General features: G+C 36.6%; 1 protein-coding gene across 1 annotated transcript in view; it reads right to left on the bottom strand.

Annotated features, from left to right (window-relative positions):
• The window catches only part of SIPA1L2 (signal-induced proliferation-associated 1 like 2), a 125,794-nt gene that overhangs the window by 86,773 nt on the left and 16,928 nt on the right, over positions 1–22,093 (bottom strand). The window contains exon 2 of the mRNA XM_009329170.1: positions 995–2,701. Within this exon, the coding sequence (XP_009327445.1) occupies positions 995–2,459 (1,465 nt within the window). The 5' untranslated portion in view covers positions 2,460–2,701. The remainder of the gene's footprint in view (positions 1–994; positions 2,702–22,093) is intronic.

Raw genomic sequence — 22,093 nt, 5'->3', positions numbered from 1 at the left:
TGTGAAAGCAGGCACTGTACCGGATCCTCTTTCGAGTCCGTTGTAAAGGGTCACAGAGGAAGGAGTACAGTACAGTGCTTATTTCCTGCTGTTCAAATATAGTTAGAAAGCAGAGGAAGTATGATTTCAGGAAGACTCAGGCAGTAACAGTCTTTTAAGGACAGAAGCAGATTTTTTTTCTATTCATAACAGCAAAAAGACTGAGCTGTAATTCATAATACAGAAAGGACAGAGACAGGTATTTTGGGGTTCTCCCTGCAAAAACAGAGATTTCACACACATTGCACAATGCAGTACTGAATACAGACAGCCAAAGTAGATCACAAAGTGGAAATAGTTTATCTGAATAATGATTCAAGCCAAGATAATTACTTTGCTGCGAAGAGTACCCTGGCACTTTGCAGTGTGAACATATCCTAGAAGAATAGGGTAAAAGTCTAGAAGACAGGCATAAAACAACCTTCTTTAAGCTGTAAAACTAAATGTCATCAGAAGCTCTCTGTTTCAGGAGTATGTATATGCGCATACAGTATGAAAGGCCCCAAGAGACACCTGAAGACAGCAGAATCTAGAAGAAGGGAGTCAGAAGCCTCAATAATAAAACCTTCTCTTTTGGAGGCACCTTTTGGGAAATGATGATTTCCACTCTGGTATCAGTATTTCCAATGCATTTACTGGGTATAAATATCTTCTTTTCCTCCTGCCCACCAAGAAAGTTTGGTTCAGAGAAGTTAGTTTACGTACTAATTTAAATGACCCCACACTTAGTGAACTTACATAAGTATTGCATAACTTTATACATAAACCACTTGTTGTTAAATATCCCTCTGGGAGAGCAAGAATAACAGGCTTAATTTTAGTAAACAGTTTCAGGATCCCCTGTAATACTTATGTCTTTCTATAGAGAAGAAGAAGGGGAAAAAAAAAAATCTTTACTAAGTAACTTAAATCTAATGCATGAATATCTCAGAACAGTTGCATTAGAAAAATTTACCTTTTCCATAGAAGAACTTGCGGTAATAATATGCTCCAAGATCAATGTGTTCTATGATGTAACGTTTCACTTTCTCTCTGTGAATGGACTGGTTTTCTCTTGGTACTTCCAGTACTGAAACACCAGCATTTGTGCAATGGGAACTCAGAGAGGACTCAAAAGAACAACTTTCACCTGAAGAAAAAGATGCTGAATTTGCCCTAGAAAGTGCAATCCGTCTATCTCCTTCCCCACCAGTTTCATTCCTGAAGTAAGGGCAACTCAATACTAAATCATTGCTTTTCCCATCACCCTCATCAGCATCTAAATTCTCTTTTGAATTGAGGTCCTCTTTGCTTCCCAAAGGAGATTCACAGTTTCCTGTTTGGCCTGCTGGCATCTGAGTTTGTGACGCAGCTGAAGCCCCAGTGGTTATATTTTTTCTTTTTCCTACATTTACTCTGGTAGCCATTGCTTCATTTATGTTAAACAAAACGCTCTGAACATCATAATGTGCAAAACATTTCTGATAGTTCCAAGAACGAACATTTCTGTCAAGTCTGTCATCCAGATCAGGCGAAAACTTAAAAGTTTCATGCTCACTTTTAACTGTTCGCAATTTTCTAAATAGAGATGTTTCTACTGCTTCTGATTTTAGTCTCCTCTTGAAAGATTTCTCCCTGTCTCGACCAATAAGTAGGGCACTATCCATATAATCCAAGCCAGCGATCCTGACAAATTCTCCCCTGGAAATCTGCGCAGCAGCATGTAGACTTGGAGAAACTGTAGGATCACAGTGGAAAAACTCAGAAAATCCAAACGGAGCAAGGGGTTTATGTTCAAAATTTTCCACTCGGTATCCTCTTAGCATTGCAAAAAAATTTTCTCCAGACAAGCCTTGTCTATCAATTGAAGAGGTACTGCCATATTCTCTGTGAAGAGCTGCTCCAGTATTTGGGTTGACAGCATTCTGGTCTAACACATCTTCAGCATCAATATCACTTATTGTCACATCACTGTTGCTTCTTTGCCTTATGGGATGAAGTCCCCTTTGAGGGGAATGAACAAAAAGATCTCCAATTGAGTATTTTCCCTCTGTAAATTCCAATTCTAGCTCTTCTTGCTGTCCATCGCTTTGGTCATTTTGTCCATTTGGAAGTACTGAGCCAACACTTTCGTAACTGGTTGGAGGTCTGTTTTCCCAAGCAGCTTTACTCAGCTCTTTAGAGCAATCCTTTTTAGGAGGCCATTCAGATACCCTTGCTCGAACACCCATTTTAGGCACAGCTGGTGTACCATTTGTTTGATTATTTTCAGTTTTGCTAGATGCATTTGAAGAAACGGGAGGACCCATGCTACCATTCAAAGCTTTAAGTTTTCTAGCAAAATAATCATCAGACTGCATGCTTCTTGAAGACTCCCTGAACTTTGAGGAAGTTCTGCTAACTTTGTGCTTATCGTCTTGCAAAGACCTTTGATCACTCATGTCCAGTCAGTGGGAGGGGAACCTCTACTATTGCGTGAATTTACTGTTACTTTTGTTATTACATTGTCTTTTATGGGCCAATAAACTGCAATATAAAAATACAGTTACAGTCTTCCCAGAAGTGCAAGCAGAAACCTCAGTGTACCATTTTTGTACAACTTCTGTCAGGAGAGCAATCTTAAAACATTTCCTTCAGTTCAGATGCATTCAGTTCAGTATTAATCCAGACAAATTTCTTTTATCTGTTCATTAAAAAAAAAAAAAGAGAAAGTGTGTTAAAATGTTTATCGTCAATAACGGTAAGCTTCCAATGTTGCTTGTATATACACAACACTCCCTGAAACTGGAACTAATGAGACTTGCTTTGTACAGTTTTCTATCCTCTGCCTCCTTCAAACCCAACAAATGCAATAATCCCAGTTTCCTGTATGATGCCCACTGGATGCAAGCAGTTTGAACCTGCATCTCTCTCATGGGTTAACCAGTACATGCACACTGAATAGCAGACCAGGTTCTGCCAAGCAGAATAGCCACATACAATTCTCTCTGCGTTTCCTTCAATGCTGACAGCAAGTTAGATGCCTATTCTATGTCTAATCGCTGGGTTTTTTTACATAACATGAAAGAACATAGCCATCTCTAAGCTACCTTTTTCAAGTTTGCTTGAAACTGGCTAATACACACAGGAGTTACTGAGGCAAGACTGGTAGAAAATGTAAGCAAAATATATGAAACAGATAGGACCTTAGACAAAGAAAAGTGTTTTGTCCCATTTAAAAGAACATTAAAGGTAAGTAATCTCTCCACTATAATTAATTCAGTGAATAAATGTATTTCATTCCCTCCCCCACCCCCTCCCCAAAGGGAGATTTACTTACATTCCTTTATTTAGAGTATAAACTATTATTTAGCTGTGTAAAACAGTTATAGTCGTTTCTGTTACATTATATTCCTCTGGTTGTAAACCTAGACTGTTAACTTAGCTACTGTGCTAAAGAACAGGTTTGCTGTCTTCCACAAATAATAAAAGATACTAGCCCCATTGGTAAGTGTTACTTTGTTTACAAAATTGGAATTGTTAGGATATAAAAATATTCTTCAATGGCTTTAATGGTCTTAAGAATGACCATGACTCATGCTGTGAAGATTCATTTGCAGGCAGAGCCCATCCTTTAACCCATTGCATAAAACTAGACTAAAATAAGAGACAAGACAGCATGTTATGTACTTCCTGAAAAGTTCCTTGAACAAAAATGCCAACATAATGATGTTTGAAGATGCTGCAAATAAGCATAATATGCATTTACCAGAGTTTTAAAAAAAGGTCAGGTCAAATTAGCCCGGAATATGAATTCTCCCCTTATTTCAGTGAAGACATGAGGTGGTAAGAGGAGCTCAGAAGGTAAGTGGTTTTTTCACCTACATTTAATGCCATAAAAATTCTCAAGAAAAAAAAAGTGTGAGGCAGGGGAGCAAAGGAATAATATACATTAAAACTTGACAGATTATTTTTTCTGCTTGTCAGAAATAAATACAAAGTTGTGTTTGATACAGCAAACTTTAGGACTCTTCTATGGAAATGGGTTAATAAATACAAGTTAGAGTTACAGTAGCATCATGATTGACATGGTTTCTATGTGATTGTTACTAGGAACATGTAACAATATAACCTAGCAGCTTACTTTCACTACATACAAATTCCTCAGAACTCCTGTTTGATGGCCAATGATGTCAATTAAAACAAAGGTTTTGGTTCCTTACAGAAGTCCAAAAGATTGTCTAAACAACTGATGTGTTCAGAGAAACAGTGTTTCAAATGTAGCCTGTAGGATTTTTAAACATTGACTTATGAAAATACAACACAAAAAGGAAAATATCAGTCACAGAATCATAGAATGATTTGGGTTGGAAGGCACCTTAAAGACCATCTAGTTCCAACGCCCCTGCCATGGGCAGGTATACCTTCCACTAGACCAGGTTGCTCAAAGCCCCATCCAACCTGGCCTTGAACACTTCCAGGGATGGGGCATCCACAACTTCTCTGGGCAACCTGCTCCAGTGCCTCATCACCCTCATAGTGAAGAATTTCTTCCTAATACCTAATTCAAATCTACCCTCTTTCAGTTTAAAGCCATTACCCCTTGTCCTATCACCACGTGCCCTTGTAAAAGGTCCCTCTCCAGCTTTCCTGTAGGCCCCCTTCAGGTACTGGAAGGCTGCTAATAAGGGCTCCCTGGAGCCTTCTCTTCTCCAGGCTGAATAACCCCAACTCTCAGCCTGTCCTCATCTGGGAGGTGCCCCAGCCCCCTGATCATCTTTCATGGCCCTCTTCTGGACCAGCTCAAGCAGGTCACACTTCTTTTGATGCAGCCCAGGATACGGTTGGCCTTCTGGGCTGCAAGCGCACATTGCCGGGTCGGTTGATAAGAAGCTCAGCATAACACCCCCAAGTCCTTCTCCTCAGGGCTACTCTCAGATATGTCAATATGCTTAATATTTTTGCGGCACAAGTAATATTGCAAAGGTGAAATACAAGAAAACGTATGTGGGATACACATTAACATGAACAGCTAACAGCATTTTTATCATCTCTTAGAGTGTTCTTTATACAATCGTGGAAGTGTGAGAAACATTTGCCAAAAAAAAACTCTGAAGGAAAACTAAACTATTCCAGAATCATCTTTTCTGTTTCTGCAGGAATATAAAATAGTGAGAACACAGAAAGGTCAATTTTACATATTGGGAAAGATACTTAACTTCTTATTGAACATTAATTCAATTTTCTTTGAAATTATGGTGAATTACATCTTCTAGACTTCTTGCCTTTTCCTACATAAAAACCATTCATAGAAGTCATTAGTATATGCATTTTTTTAAATCAAAAATAAACTCTTACAAAATAGGAAAATACATATAAGGTCAGAAAAGGCTATCCTGCAAAAAATTCCATTCTTTTCTTTCCCCGTGTTAACCCTTTTTCTGTCATAAACATTTGTGCAAAAGGAATTGGACCAGGAACATAATCCAGGTTGAAATTAAATTGGGGATGAGGTGGTGGCAAGCAGAAGGAAAAAGTAACAAATGCATACTACCACCCCATTTATTTTCAATCCAAATCCACAGTGTGATTTACCATTTGGCCTCACAAACAGCTGTATTTGTGGAAGGCAGGAGAGAGCCTGAAGGCCACAGGAAAGCAAGACTTTTTTTTTTTTTTTTTTGGTGGTGGTGTTAGCTTAAATACTTGATGAAGTATGGCCTGAGTATTTTAAAACAAAGGTACATTGCAAAAGGTAGTATTTAAAGAGAGAATTATTTTTCTTTACAGCGTAAAGCTGGTGTGACAGAAGACCAAAGAAATGCCTGTTTTAGAACTGTAGATTGACATTTTATTGGCAATATTAATATTTGACAATGTGATGCAGTATATTTAAGGTATACTAGCAAATATGTTTTTTTAAATCTGAAGCTGGCCTAATTGACAAAATCTGCCTGGTTTTAGTATACATGACCACTCCTGTAAATTCCTGTAAGTCAGTACAACAGCGCGTTTTGGTTGAGAGCTGACCTATGCTGATGGATAGTACTATATCCTCCTGTATTTGTTGTTCTTTAACATTTTTCTCTCTCCATAGTAAGAAGTGAGCAACTCACAAACATCCCCCAATAGATGTTGATACTATTTATTATAAATCGATTTTGTTTGCTGAATGTAATAAACTATTACTTCCACAAAGAATGCTGTCAATATGATCATGAGTACCCTTCTCTTCAGACCTGCACAGTCCTTTTGGTCAAGTTCTTCACTTCTCTCTCTTTTCATTTCATCCTAGCATTTAGGAATGGAATCACTGACAGATATGGTCAGAAAAGAAAAGCTGGATGCCTACCCTGCTGTTGTGCTCCTGCCAATCCTTCCCACTAAGGCTGCTGGATGTTATGCAAATAACTTACGTTCCTTCCACACAGCTACAAAGACTTCCTTCTGAGCTCAATACAGCAGCTGGTTTGTTAGCCACAGTTACAGTTCTTTAACATGGAATGATTCCAAGTTTCCTGGGGACCTGGATACATGCCCACAAATATTCATTGCTCTGCTACTGGCAGAGGAACAAGAACTGTACTATTGGACTATCCTGTCAAAAGGAGGCTGTTCGGTAACGCTGCCTCATGTCAGCCTTGATAGATGGAAATGAATTATTTAAGAAGTCTTTCTGTGATCATTTTGTTGATCAAGACTTTGGAAATCTGCCCCTATTATTATGTAATGTTATCATCCTAAAAAGAATGCATAATTTGGATGAGAGCATTAATCTCTACTATTTATCAAGATGACAATTCTATAAACCATGACTCTCAAGCTCTACTGATCTTAAAAAATGGGAAGTGCAATTTGATAAAATAGGAGTATAGGCAGGAATAATATGCCAAAAGCTGAAGATCAGACATTTAATTTGCATTCAATTGATTCTACACAGCATTTTCTGTGTGCTCAGAGTCTGTAGTTTCCGCTCTCTTCAAAGAAACACACAGTAGGGTGTAGTGTTATGTATTTTGCCAGGACAGAAGAGTAGCAGTTACACAACGGCTACTTTATGGGAACCCAAAGTTTGCAGGAAAATTCTGCCTTCAGGCCCATACCTTTAAGTGCAATGAAAAAAGAACAGTGCAAAGGAGAAATGAACATGGTTCATAAGGTACCTGTATTTTCACAAGTTCTGGACTAGATAACCCACTCAAGAAATCTGTCACAAGGCATCATTTCCCAAAACTAAGGTTGCCACTAGAAAAAAAGTAAGCAATTTTTGAAAAAGAAAAAAATAATACAAAAAAGTTTTTTTAATGCAAGTTCAAACATGTTTCAGTTTGCTTATTTTTAAAGCAAAACTACGTTATACAAATGTTTTCAGATTTACATATTTTCAGTATATCTATTAACAGCATTTATTTCTTAATTATTTCTAAATCAGAACTATCCAGTTTTCAGAAGCAAAATGATGGCTATGCCTCATTTTCAAGCCATGCTACTTATTTGTGTGTCCAAGCCAGAAAATTCTAGTCACACTGAACTGTGATATATCATATGACAGTTGATTATGATGTCACACGGGAGAATTATTACTGCAGATAGAAGTATGGAAGAGGAAAATTAGTTCTTCATGCATTTATTTTCATGTAAATGTCTTTAGAAAACCATGATATTTAAGCATGATTGTCTTTAAATAGAACATTTCTTTCAAAGTTTTCCATGAGGCACAGTGAATATTAAAGGATAACGCTAATTATAATTGAGCCACTTATTCAGATTGCAGCTGTGGAAAATGGATTGGAAATAATACAATGCACAAATTATGAGCACAGCTCATGAAAAAAATGGTTCAAATTATTATACATCAAATTTACAATTAAAGCTATAACTACTATAGTATAAATGGTTACTTCTCATACACATATTTCAGATACTTGATTAATATGTAGACACAGACAAGAGGCGGAAGAAGGATGGGAAGCCCCTCATTTGACTAATGGAAATACATATGAGCTGCTGTGTAGTGAATATTTGTTGCACACTTCTTTAGTTGTGCTGTATTTCTTCACATTTATAGTCTTTGCCTGCGAGAGAAATGCAAGAGTAGAAACTGAAAAGGGCCCTTTGTTGAAATGACATAGTTACAGAAATGTATCTACAGAATAATCCACCAACAATCATACCACAGCTTACCTGATTTGGGGGTTGGAGCGACGGAGCTATAACTAAGAGTGACAACAGCTTACGTGATTCTCAATGCTGGTGTAAGACCATCACATGTCTTATCAAAACAGTGGAATTGCACCAGTCCCAAACTAGTGCAAGATTTGGGGTAGGAAAAAAAAATATTAAAAGTCATACTCTGTTTGTTCTTAAGTGACTGTTTGTTCTCTGTTTGTTCTTGAGTGGTTAAACATTGGAACATTGGAAGAGGCTGCCCAGGGAAGTGGTTGAGTCACCATCCCTGGAAGTATTTAAAAGATGGGTAGACGCGGCACTTAGGGACATGGTTTAGTGGGCATGGTGGTGTTGGGTCGACGATTGGACTCAATGATCTTAGAGGTCTTTTCCAACCTTAATGATTCTATGAGTCTATGATTCATTAAATACAGTTCCCTTCTCCAACAAAGAAAATGGCAGATACACGTAAATATTGAGACAGAGAAGCAACATGCAGTTTTGGAGCAATGGATCTTTAGAACAGAACTTTGAACTCCACAGCTGTTCAGTACTGTTCAATGAAAGGTGTTTTATTTTTGAGAAAGAGAGTCCTCTAATAATAACTGCTCTCCTTCAGTCACAGGTTGAGAAAAATCTCATCATCATCTACAGGAATAATTGTATAAGATTTAACAGCAAACCACAGACCCCTCAAAAATATTAGACCTGCATTTGCCTCATGGTCAAGATCCCCCACCTGTCATCTTGGCTTTTCCAGAGAAAACAATTTAATAAATCACACCTTCCAATTACTAAACTCACTACTATTAGTTTGTTTGTTTTTTTTTTAAACATACCACAGCCATTTATTAAAAAGAACTAAGAAAGCAGTTACAAAATATATACTGTCTTTGGTATAACTCATTATACCAAAGAATACCTATCACAAAGTTCCAGCAGCTTCTCTTTAACATATCTTCTGTTACTTTCCCTGAATATTTGCTCTTATACATTGTATCGCAATTCATGCTGTTTCATTAAAAAACACTGTTCAGGTTTTTCATCAAGCAACCCAGGCTCTCTCTCAGTCATTATCAATGTTTTATATAAAGCTATTACTGACTAGAGTATTAGTGTCACTGATTTTAAAATTTCTGTTAGAAACCACCTGTTACTGAAAAATATGTTAGATAAATTTGTGACTGAGTGATTTAGTACTGTATTTTCTTAGAATATTAATACCAATATTCTATTGTTCCATTAGCACAAGTTTTGACACTGAGATGCATTAAGGCTAATTCGATTTCCAGAACAAACTGGATATCCTCCTATTCTTACAGCTCTATTAGAAACAGTTCAATTATGCAGCCTAAGCAGAGTTTAATTATGAAACTGGAATTGAAGTTATATCTTGTTCAGGTTGAACCATGTAAAGTAGCAGAGTGAAATCACAATTATGTTGAAATCAATAGCGAAACTACCACTGACACGCACTGAGAATCTTTCCTTTGCACTCTTCCAATTCAGTGCAACTGAAATTCTGGAACTTAACAAAATATATTAAGGCCTACAACATAATGCAATTAATGAGGTGAAAAGGAAAGATCTTAACATGAAGTGCTTAGACCAAGGAATTTGGAAAAAGGGTTGAAAAACATCTGCAAGCACTGACCACTTCTTATGCCATGAGAGGGGATTAAAAAAAAGAAAAGCACGCACCAAACTCCTCAAACATTATTGTTAACCAATACCATTTTTTGGCAGTCTGATCCTTTACTAATTGCAAATAGAAGCTATATACCTGTCAGTCAAGTTCTTGTATCAGTACAAATTTTAAATGAACAGAATCCAAAGTGCCTTTGTTTCCTTTCACTCTATCCATTCATGTATCTAGGTGTCAAGGGCAGGATAACAAAAGAGAACCCTACTTATTGAGCCTTAAAGAATTTGTTTTGTACAGGGAGACTAAAATGACATCCAGAACACAATTTACAACCATGCACATTATCTCTTCAGGATAGAGAGAAGTATGGCAGGCTGAATGACTAAGACATTTCCCTACCTTAAAGTATTTAGATGTACTTATCTCTGCCTACAACATTTCACAGTAATTACAATTTCCTTGTAAATATATTTATCCTTAAAATACTGATAATACAGAATTTTCATTCCAGTTTCATCTTTGAGAATGAAAAGTCTTTAACTCATAATGATATAGGCATGTCATAAACAAGAGTCATACAAAGAAATATCAGTCAGCAGACAAACACAAGTAAATTTTGTATAAAACTTTACATATTCAGTGTAGTTCAAGAGCTTACAAAGTAGGGAGTAAAAAGCTGTTTGCAGGACATGTTCTTTTCCTCAGGTAGTAGAACCTATTCAGTAAGAGAGTTCAGATTAGACAGAGCATGAATGAATTGTCTTTAGTCTTCCAGAATAACTTTCAGTTACAATACTGAAATATTGCATTGAAGCAAGTTCCACTCAAAACCAACAAAAAAGTAATTTACAGCGGTCTTCTCAAGCAAGTTGGACAACCTCTGAATCCTCAGTGAAAACAGTACTGTCTACAGGCTCAGAAATTGTCATACGTCCACTGATTCTTGAATTGCCCCTTCCTGCTTGAATGCATGTATTCTAATTTAAATTTTATAATCCCCAAGGCAGGGACTATTTCTTTGTCCTGTCCCAACAGGATCCTCATATGATGACTCCACTGTACAGGATGCTGAATACTATGATAATCCAGTTGGTACACAAGAAGTGTACCAAGTCACTTTCAGTGGCAAAGCTTAGAAAGATAAAGAGAGGACTTGTGCACCACATTCACATCATTCAAACACAAGGAAAAGGACTACCATGTACTGACTCTAACTAACCATTTGCATAATCCAAAAGGAAAGACAGTAGCTGCTGAATAACCTGTCACATGAAAACGAGCTCTTGACAGCCAATTGTATGCATTGGGATAACACTCAAAAGAGAAATTCAGCATCTGTAAACCGACAGCGGAAGATTATACAGAAAGGAGAATATTCATATTATATATTGAGAAAGGAACGTGCTACACGTGTTTAATTTCAAAGCCTTTTACCTTCAAGTTGTTAAAACACATTAACAAATACTATATTAAAAACTTTTAGCATTCTTAGTTCTTGTAAAATACTAGCAGAAACAAAGAGCAACTCAGCGATTTAGAAGAAATAATGGAAGTATATTCCATTATTTTAAAACAGTGAAAAGAACATATTCTACCTTCTCCCAGAATTAGTCACATCAGAAATTGTATTTTTTGTTATAATTCTAGCTCAGTGCAGGAAACGGTTATTGACATTCCAATAGAAAAGCACTTTGCCTGAGAGCAGGCATAAAGAAAACCAGAAAAAAAAAAAAAACCAAACAAAAAACAACCCCAAACCCACAAAATATTAATAAATGTCCTGTCTGGTTTCATAAAAGAAAAGAGTAACAGCATAAGAATTTTTGCCCTCACAATATATAACAAATTGCTACGGATGGAATGATGATATAGAACAATTAGAAGTAGTTAAATAACATCATTATCTATGCATAACAAAGTCACTCTACAGAAATTTAAAAGTTCAGGAACAAAAGGTGATTTCTAACAGAAAATATGTTTAAATTTCTGACTGTGTTAGCACTGTATTTTCTAGAGAAAGTATCTCAAACCTTTTTTGGGAAATGTGTGTAAGACTGTTTTCACATACTGCATACAATTGCTTCTGATCATTCTGAAAAAAAATTAAGAATATTGGAGTTGGAGCCTCCTGGGGTATCTGAAGAAATGGTTTTTAATGAAAAGTTGATAAGAAAGGAGAGATGTGCTAACATTTTGACTGTTATTTCACATTTGCAGGTAAAAATTTGGTAGCAGGTTCAGAGGCTGCACTGAAGCTGAATAAGGAGTCAAGTAATGGAAGAAGATAAACTGTTCAGTAAGGAGAGAAGATTGCAAGCTTTAACTTTTCAGAGCCAGTATGCCACGCAAATTCGTAAGAGGCAATTTCACTTTTTATAGGTCTACTACAGTAAGGCCCAAAATAAAGCTTTTTCATCCACTCAGTAAAAAGATAAAACAATAAATCTGTTAAACAGCTGAGGCTGCCTATTCCACGAAGCAGGTTTCAGATTCTGACACAGGACGCAAGAGAGCTTTTGAAATGTACAAAGCCCTTTTCAGCCAGACCAAGAAAGTTCTTTTGTATGTTTCTATTATAACTGTGTTTCATAGTAGAATGCTGCTCCAGGCAGGAGGAGACAATAAGCCTGCCATGTTCACTTTGGAGAGGTCAGACTTTGCACTGTCCTAAGCACGCACTTGGATTCCATGGTATGAGCTCACAAATCCATACATTGGACACCATCTCCAGAGATCACCAAATTCCTCCAAACAGCAAAACACTCATCACTACAACAATATTAATGCTACTTCCACCAGAAATACTCTCTCCAATGCATCACAAGACATACTGCATATCACTTTTAAGGGCATCTAATTTTTTTCAAGTAGAAAGAGCCTACTTAAAGCAAAAGACACACCCAGTACATCCATTGGTGAAAGATATAACAAAAGAGGGTGCATGGACTTCAATCACGGGGACACAACAGCTTGAGTTTGAGAAATAAACTCCCTGTTCCATTCCAAAACCCTTCTGTTTTGCCAAATTACCATTAATAAGACTGTTAGTGCCCGAAAGAAACAGACATTCCGGAGTGGCTTCAATGGTATAAACAGTAAGGACTGTAAGTGATAACGAAAAGGTTGAACTCTTGTTCTACTTATGTTCATGAGAAATGGACATGGCGTACTACAGGCTTCCATATACTTACTGGCAACAGACCTTGCTGGCTCAAAATAATCAGATTTTTGCATTTAAGGCGTATGTACAAGAATATATTTTATAGATAACCTTTCAAAGGTCCATCAACTGTATAAAACTTTGCATAGCACAGAACATCTGCATATGACATTAATGCTCTGTGTCTACAAAGTTATAGTATTTTATTACACATACTATTTTATCCCATTCCCTGTTGTATGTATTTGAGAGGAAACTGCAATAATTAAAATTAGACTTGAGAAACCTTGTTAAATATAGGTTTTGTTTAGATTTGTCCTCATATTTTGCCCCAGTATAAGAAGTATCAAAGAGATGTTTGTGTTCTTTGTGAGTTTTCCTGTAATAAAGCTACCTGATGACACTCAAGTTGGTCTACACCAGGACTCCAATTTCTGTATCTATTAGAAAGGCTCACACAAAGTTAATTATTCTAGCTTCTTTTGGGAGAAAATATTATTCCAGAAAAACACTATTTTGGTGATGCTCTAGAGAAGTCCTAGACAGGCCTTAGAACTGTAGGTCTGTGACAGCAGAGGGTCACCCTCCAGCTCCTACCCTGTCATGTGACTAGGCAAACTGCAAACGCACTATACAGCCTCTCTGTATATATGCAGCATCATCCAGTGATTCCTCAAATATTCTACAGTTTCCAAATGAAATGCACAAAAGCAATGTGTTGATTCCCTTCCCTTCTTCTGCTAGACCTATTGCATTCACCTGACATTTCCAAACACATGCAAGTGGGCCCTGGACCACCTAGCACTGAACAATACAGCTTGGGCGAAAACGCACCTCTGAGATGGACAGCCTACAGGCCAGTTGTTCTACAGCTTCATACTGCGATTACCTAGTTCTTACCAAATGAGTATTTACAACAATGAGCACAGGGTTTCTCCAAACTTTTCAAGAGTGTGGCTCCTGTTTAAAGTCCTGTCATTGTGCCATCCTGACCAGCCGTGTTCCTCCAGGATGGATGAAAATAGTCTGTAATTACTAAATGCAACTGTAGACATTCACTCACTCTTTAGAAACTGAGCTGCTGCAGCTAACACCGCTTTTTCTAACACTTTGCAACCTCTGGGCAAAGAGGGAATCACAAAGTGGACAAATGCAGTTTTAGAAGTTCAAGTTAGTTCATTTTTAGGGGAAAAAAAGAGCTTAAGTCCACTTCATTGTTAAAGCAAAGGAGAATTTGAATAATCTCACCCACCATAAAAGTTCACAGCAATGAAAAATACCAAAAGAACATGCTCTCCCACTAATTAATAAAGAAACATTGAACACTGCCTATGACAACAGATGGAGTGTTGAAAAACTCAGAACATTCTAGTGTGGAAGAGATCTAAAATATTCACTAAGAAGAGAGTACAGAGTGCATGTAAAAAAGCACATTTTATGGAAAAAATAGAAATACTAGTTTTGCTTCTGTTTCTTATGTTTTTAAGGAAGTAAGACAGAAAAATAAGTTTTATGCCATGTCATTTGGCAGTAGAATGGCTCTGATGTCATAGTTCTGAACTATTTTTAGTAGTAATAAAGGAAGTGGTTGATTAAAGTAAAGTAAGTTTTAAAGAAAAAAGAAACATTAGCCTTTATCTTAATTTTTTTTATGGAAACTGTTTCAGTTTGACCTTGGTTCTTTATTAAGTGGTATGATCTGTGAGGTAGCATAAGCTGAAATATTACTGGCCAGTTTTCCGAATCTTTCAAACTGACTGGGGTTCTGCAGTTTCAGATGTCAGCAAGTAACTTCTCACATACTTCTGCATTGCTTTAGAGCTCTAAAGTATTATCTCACATCACTGCACATCAAGATCTTTTAAATAAGTTATTTTTTGAGAACAGATTTCACTTTTTTCTATCCTTTCCCTCTGAATCAAAAGAGCAGAAATTACATATAGAAAGAAAATGCATTGAAATCTATGGTGACCATAATACTCTTAATTCATACAGTCTTACTACATAAAAACAAAATTGTTTTTCATTTTACAATGTAAATTTGGAAAGCACATTTCATAATATTAACAAAATACCTTAAATATCTTGGTAGTTACCAAAAAACTTGGTAACTTGTGTCCACGTGACATTTCCAAGCACGTGCAATTGAGCCTGGACCAGCTGGCACTGAACAATACAGCTTGGGCAAACAAGCGTCTCTCTGAGACAGCCAACCTATAGGCCAGTTGTTCTACAGCTTTGTAAAGTCACGGTTCTTTTTTGATGAATAAAACCTTTTCACATAATTCTAGACAGCTACTGTTCTTCCGTTTATGGAGTGAGAGAGTTGCTAGCAGAATATTGTTCTTCATTTTTCAGCAGCCCGCTCAAATTCAGTACAACTTGATAGCAATAAGAAGTCATTGCCATCTTTCAGTGATCATTTGATCTCTTATCTAGAATCAAACTGCTGTCAAGCTAAGCAACTTGTTATCAATGAGACTTAAAAGGGTTGTAACAGAAAATAATTTTCATGAAAGTTTTATGTAAACTTTATGGAACACTTCCTTCCGCTTCCCCCTCAAAAAAAATACAAAAGAAAAAACACAATAAGATAGCTTAATCATTGCTCTACAGTTTTGCCTTTAGTTTGTTAAGTTAAAGCACATGTCAGAGAACCTTCTAGAATTGTCCTGCTGAGAAAATATGCTATATATTTTCATTTTAAACAGGAAGAAAATAACTGTCTTCAAAACTATAGTGTAGAAACACATCGTTCAAAAATTCTGAGCCAGATCAGGAAGACTTCGTTTCCCTAAATTGAAAAGACGACTTCTCATCATATATATGCATTTTCCAGACAAAGTCATCGTCATCACTGGGGTTAAGGAATGCAGATTCAATGTTGTATTCCTTCCTGTTAGAGAGACATTAAATAAAATGTCTATAAGCCTTTCTTGATTCTTAGCATGACAACAATGGAGTAAACTAGCCTTTAAAAATCTACAACCCTAAAAATAAGGTTTTAATAATTCAGGAATCTTACTTCTTTGCTCTCCCCCTCCCCGCCATGCTACTATCAGTCTTATCTCTTTCTTTGGATTCTGAAAAAAGTCTTGTATGGGGTGACACATGAGATGATAGCTACAAGCTATCATAAGCATGCTATCGTCTCCCTATCATCCTCCTAACTTTACTGCTTTGTGAAAAAGGGCCAAAAGGCAAAAATTTTGGAAAAAGAAGTCTTCTTTAAGATGACTTACTGAAATACTCAGTAATTTAATAATCAGTAATTTACCTTTAAATAGCTCTCTGAACACACTAATAAGAAATAACACTGTTAGGAAGTATGAAAGATATAACTGTGGTCCACTGTTGGTAAGCATGGGGAATGTTAATTATAAATTCACATTCATCTGGAATGGTTTGCTTTTATAAGGCCAATTTTATTTTAACTTTTGCTTTTAAAATTCTGATTACATAACTCCCCATCCAATAATTCAGACACTGAATTTTATATTTGATTTATCAAGTTCTGCTCCTTACGTAAATGAAAACATTCAAAAAGGAGGGTATAATTAACTGATCCAAAGTGTTCACACACAGGCATAGTAATGCAGTGTAGGCATTGTAAAAAATCTGCCTCCAAACTTCATTATTGGCCTTGATTTAGCACAAAGTTTCAGGTCAGCCAACAAACTGTATATCATTCATACAGACTGCACATTTCTGGAACTGTGTTTTTACTTGATGTCAGTGCATATCTCCCTCTTTTTTCAGCATATTTGCATTATAGAAACTACAGATGTATTTCAAAACCCAAATTTAGAAAGGAACAATCACATTTGTTAAGTTTGACTCTTAGAAAGCTCGTATCAGATTATAAGAGAAACTACACATTTGACATATAACCTAAGTAAATGGCATTCTTTCTCCTTCCCAATGCATACTCACCTACTTTATCAGTAAAATCCACAGACTATTTTTCCCCAAAATTCAGGACATTATCAAGTAAATGCTATTTTCTTTATAGCCTAGAGAAATGTTTTCCCCTAAACTGAACTCTGAATGCATATTTGTCAACAAATTATAAATTGCTTACAAAAGGCGTCAGCTATTCGTGTCAACATTATGTATGACCCTTTAAGAAAAGTATCCTTATCTAGGGCAATTCATAATGTGAGTGATTTTAAAGGATTTTCTGTAGAATCTGCTCAGCTAGCTTTTCTGCATTTTTAAACAAATAAATGTATATGAGAATAAAAAGACCCCGAACAACCAAGTCAATTAAAGATGCACTAAAATATCCATACAATAAGTTACTGTGAATTTCTACTGGCTTGAATAAAGTATGATGAGTAGTCTTTTGTAATGCAAAAAGCAATAAAATCAAAATAGTCAGGTATCAGTGATAACCATCACTTGTTATAAATTATTTTTCACTTCTGCTGGTTTTGGCTGGGATAGAGTTAATTTTCTTCACAGTAGCTGGTATGGGGCTGTGGTTTGGATTTGTGCTGGAAACAGCGTTGATAACACAGGGATGTTTTCGTTACTGCTGAGCAGTGCTTACACACAGTCAAGGCCTTTTCTGCTTCTCACACCACCCCAACAGCAAGAAGGCTGGGGGTGCACAAGAAGTTGGGAGGGGACACAGCCGGGACAGCTGACCCCAGCTGACCAAAGGGATATCCCATACGACGTCATGCTCAGCATCTAAAGCTGGGGGAAGACGGAGGAAGGGGGTGACATTCGGTGTGATGGTGTTTGTCTTCCCACGTAACTGTTACGCGTGATGGAGCCCTGCTTTCCTGGAGATGGCTGAACACCTGCCTGCCGAAGTAGGGAATGAATTCCTTGTTTTGCTTTGCTTGCATGCGCGGCTTTTGCTTTACCTATTAAACTGTCTTTATCTCAACCCAGGAGTTTCCTCCCTTCTACCCTTCCGATTCTCTCTCCCATCCCACCGGGGGGGGAGTGAGCGAGTGCCTGTGTGGGGCTTAGTGGCTGGCTGGGGTTAAACCACAACATCACTTTTAAAAAAAAACAAACAAACAACCCCAAAGATATCCAGAATATTAATAAATACTTATGTTTCTATGCAAGCATATAGTTCAGTTGCTTGAATTTCTTAGAGCTGAACTGTATGGGAGCAAATTTTTGTGCATGTTCAAGGCTGCATTCCTCAATATGGACACTCACACTACGGTGTGTACATAAAGTAAGCAAAAATATTTTTGCATACAAATGCATCCATACTCTCGTTAGTCTGTAAGTCCATGTTAGCAATGATTTTTCAAAAAAGTATAAAGATGGTACTGAAATGTACATAAAGTTAAATATAATCACAAATTCCCTCTCATCTTGTTCTTCAACTACCCTAAACACTGTTTTATAGGCTTAAATTGAACTAATCAGTGATTTTATAGACTCTAGAATATTTTTAAGACTATGGTATCTAGGAGGAAAAACACCTCTTCTTCCTAGAGGATAAATAGCTTCCTGAAAATGCAGACTAAATTTCTGGTCAACAGTTTTGATTTTACATGAAGCAAGACCTTCTCCCCCCACCCCACCCCACCTTATCTAGAGAACTATGTTAAAATTAAAAGCTTAGGCAGCAAACTGGGCCAAAACAGAGGGGTGCAAACTTGCTAAGTAATCATCTAAAGCCATATTTAGAAAAATTAAAAGGCTACTTGCAGTTTAGAAGGCTTGATTATATGAGGCCTGCATTGGCAGTGACACAAATTTAAATTAGTGAATTGTAGCAGATTGCTCTGAGAATGAGGGTGTGGGGGACACCCGCTAAAACTATGTTTTAAGGAACCATGTCATTCCGCTTAAAAGAAGGTTGCACAGCTTCAGTCTTATTTTTCTTACTGGTCTTATTCAGGAATCCACTCGTATTTTCTATCCAAAATACCAAGTCTTGAGGGAAAAAAACAGTGCCAAAGTCTCACGAATTGCTGTTTCAGCATATAGCAGCCTTTCATCACATCATTAACTAGGTTGTCCGCATTTCACTAGGAAGCTTTCATTAGGCAAATTTATATTTACAAAACAAATAGCATATATATGGTTTTCTTTCCATTCTAATGATTTGTTAACTTTCCATAAAAGCGATGGTGTGCATCTGCATGCCAAGTTTGCTGCATACACCAGGAATTCTTTGCCTCTCATGATGTAGCTCCCATCCATATTTATTCCAGTGTTTCCCTTCTAATGCAGGAGTCTTTCAGTCTCCCATTTTTATCTCACATGTTGAGGATGTTGTATGCTTCTTCATTTCCTCTTTTCTCTATTTCCATATACTAGGAACCATGTATTCATCAAATCATATCCAATTCATGCAACATTCTCCTTCTCAATCCATACTTATATCATCCTCCTTTCAAGGAGCACAAGCCAGATAGCTTATGTGTGTTAGGACCATGACACCCTTTGGTCTGGAATGAGAGTGTTCACAGATAATGGTTATTCAGGCATAGCTATTCAGAATGTAAACAGATAATAAAATAAAGATAATAAATTAAGATGCCAGGCAAAGTTAGGATGGTAATGGTTATCATCAACCATTTATTTAATTTGCAGGCAGAAATGGCAAAAGCTAGCAGCTTTGCTAATGACCAGCCAAAAGCTCCCACACGTCCACGCTATCTTCTTTGTTTTCCACCCAAATCAATTGGTTTCTGCTCAATGATGCCTAAAACCTTCCTGGAAAACTCAGAATTAATCCAACCCCTTGTTCAAAATAATCTGTTATCAAGAAGTGATCTATCTGGTCCTGGCAAAGTCAGCCTCCTATAACAACCTGAAATCAAAAGAAACATCCTACGTCATTGTCTTCCCCCAAGCCCATTTCTTCTTCTTTTACAAATATCCTTTTCCTTGTCCTTTCCAAGGTGTACTACCCTGACAAAATTCCAGCTTTCCAACATAGCATTTAAGTTCAGCTGACTTTAAAAGCATGTCTCTGTTTTAGCCTTCTTATCTAGAAATATTCACTTCAGGTTCTATTTCATTCTGCAGTTTTACTATTAATTTCCTCACTGAATCCTTTGTCCTCCTTGATGTCACTACTGTTCCTCTACTGCTGTTTCCTTTATCTCAATATTTTTTCCTTCTTATTAATATCTTCCAAAAGTATCATTCATCAGCCCTTTCTATTCTACCAAGATACATCTCTGTGGTATCCAAGACAGTCAGATAAGACACCGGCCACCATTACTAGCATCAGTTTCCTGGAAAGAAGGATAAAGGAAAGTAAGGTGAGTAAGGAAACTATGGGACTTTTTAAAATGTCCACTATGCTGTATGATTATTTAAATAGTTTCTTTTCCTTTGAATAAGAAGAGTCTGTACAGTTAATGGCACAGCTCAACAGTTAATACCATGCATTTCACTTAGGTGCTAATCCATCCATCCATCTCCTGTCAAAACCAAGGCAGAACAAAGATGTACTTCAATGTGTCCTTAAAGTCAGCAAATGATCTACTTCAAACAATAGCCTAGAGAGAATTCCAAGGAACAAAGCCCCTCAGAGAACACTCTGTCAGCAACCCTCCTTCAATTACAAAAACTGACAAGCCTAATGAGAAAATGAGTAAACACAAATAAGATCTTAAAGACCACAAATTACACATTTTTAGTATAGATAAACTAAAAATGAGACATTAATACGGAAAAGAGAATGTACAGTAGCCCTGTGGTACTATATCATATGTTTTTTTAAACTAGAATTATTTTTTTTAAAATCTGTTTCACTTTGCAACTACTACTTTTAGAGGAAATATGATAGAAATATTTAGCCTTTGCTTTTAAAAAAATAATAATTAAATACTTCAGAAACTGGTTAAAGCTACTTGAAAGTATTCATTAATCTTTGAATTTAAACACTGAGATTACTACGTAAAAACCTCAAAGATGCATAACGAAGCCACAAAATAATTTGAACAAATGGAACATGTATGAAGAAAAAGATTACAACACCTGTATCAGGAGAATAACTGAAATAACTGTTCTTGATCAAAGTACTTCATGAATGCAAGAACTCATATGGAAGACAAAATGGGAATGCTATATTATTTTGCCACATCTTCCTGGAAACCTGCGTTTCATAAAAGGAGTAATGTGTTAACTGGAATTAGTTTTTTCTTGCTAAGACACTTCAAAAATACCTTTTAATAATAAAAAGACTAGACTTAGTGTTCCAGTCAAAACAATTTTTCCACTGATTAAATGAAAGTGGGGCTCTCTATGCTTACTAATAAAACTCTTCATGAAAGAAATAAAGACCTATCAACTCATGAGCCAATCAGTTCTTCCATTCTAATAATCAATGTGGAAGTCTCCCCCCGCCCATTTCAGATGAAAGTGTCTCTCCTATTTGAACGGACTCAGTCTAGTACCAACTGCACATGAGAGGTGACCTTGTTGTACGCAGGAACCACTCAAGGGAGAATTTTAGAAGGAAATAGTTCTTTATTGCTGTTTTCTCCAGGAACATAATTTCCTCACAAGTCTGTACAAGCAGCTAACATTATGGCTGGTGAAAGGCCATGCACTTTGTCAGACATACCTGTCAACTCATCTGGAGGTAAAGCAATGAGTCCATCTAATTTCCTCCCAACTACTTAAGAAACTAGAATAAGTTAGTTAACTTTTTAAAAATACATCAGTAGTTTAATATTGTCTTAACGCATTATTAAAACTGACTTTCTAGTTAGACAAAAGCAATTAAAAGCTGCAAAAAAATAAACAGGTCTTCTTAATGCAACAGTTCTTTTCATATTTGGTGTTCAATCACGGTATAACTTGAATGAGTATTTGTTGAATCTCTTTTAATTAATAAATTTTAATAAACCTAATTTTTAAAGCAGGCATCAGCAACAACAATTGTAACTAAGTTAGAAAAATGCACATTATTAAACAAACACACAAAATTGAATGCAATTTACTGATATACAATTAATTGTTCCTACACACACAATGACTCTACATTAGAATGAGATAGAATTCAATACACCATACCAACTGCTTTGCACATAAAGTTGGGTAAAAATACTATAGTAGCATATTGTGCTTAAGCTAAACAAGACAGGCATTATTTCCATTGAACTCTGTAGAACCCCAGTGACAGC

This window comes from Pygoscelis adeliae, unplaced genomic scaffold, assembly GCF_000699105.1.
Source record: "Pygoscelis adeliae isolate BGI_AS28 unplaced genomic scaffold, ASM69910v1 Scaffold77, whole genome shotgun sequence".
Lineage (NCBI taxonomy): Eukaryota > Metazoa > Chordata > Aves > Sphenisciformes > Spheniscidae > Pygoscelis > Pygoscelis adeliae.
This window is presented reverse-complemented; position numbering and strand designations above follow the sequence as displayed.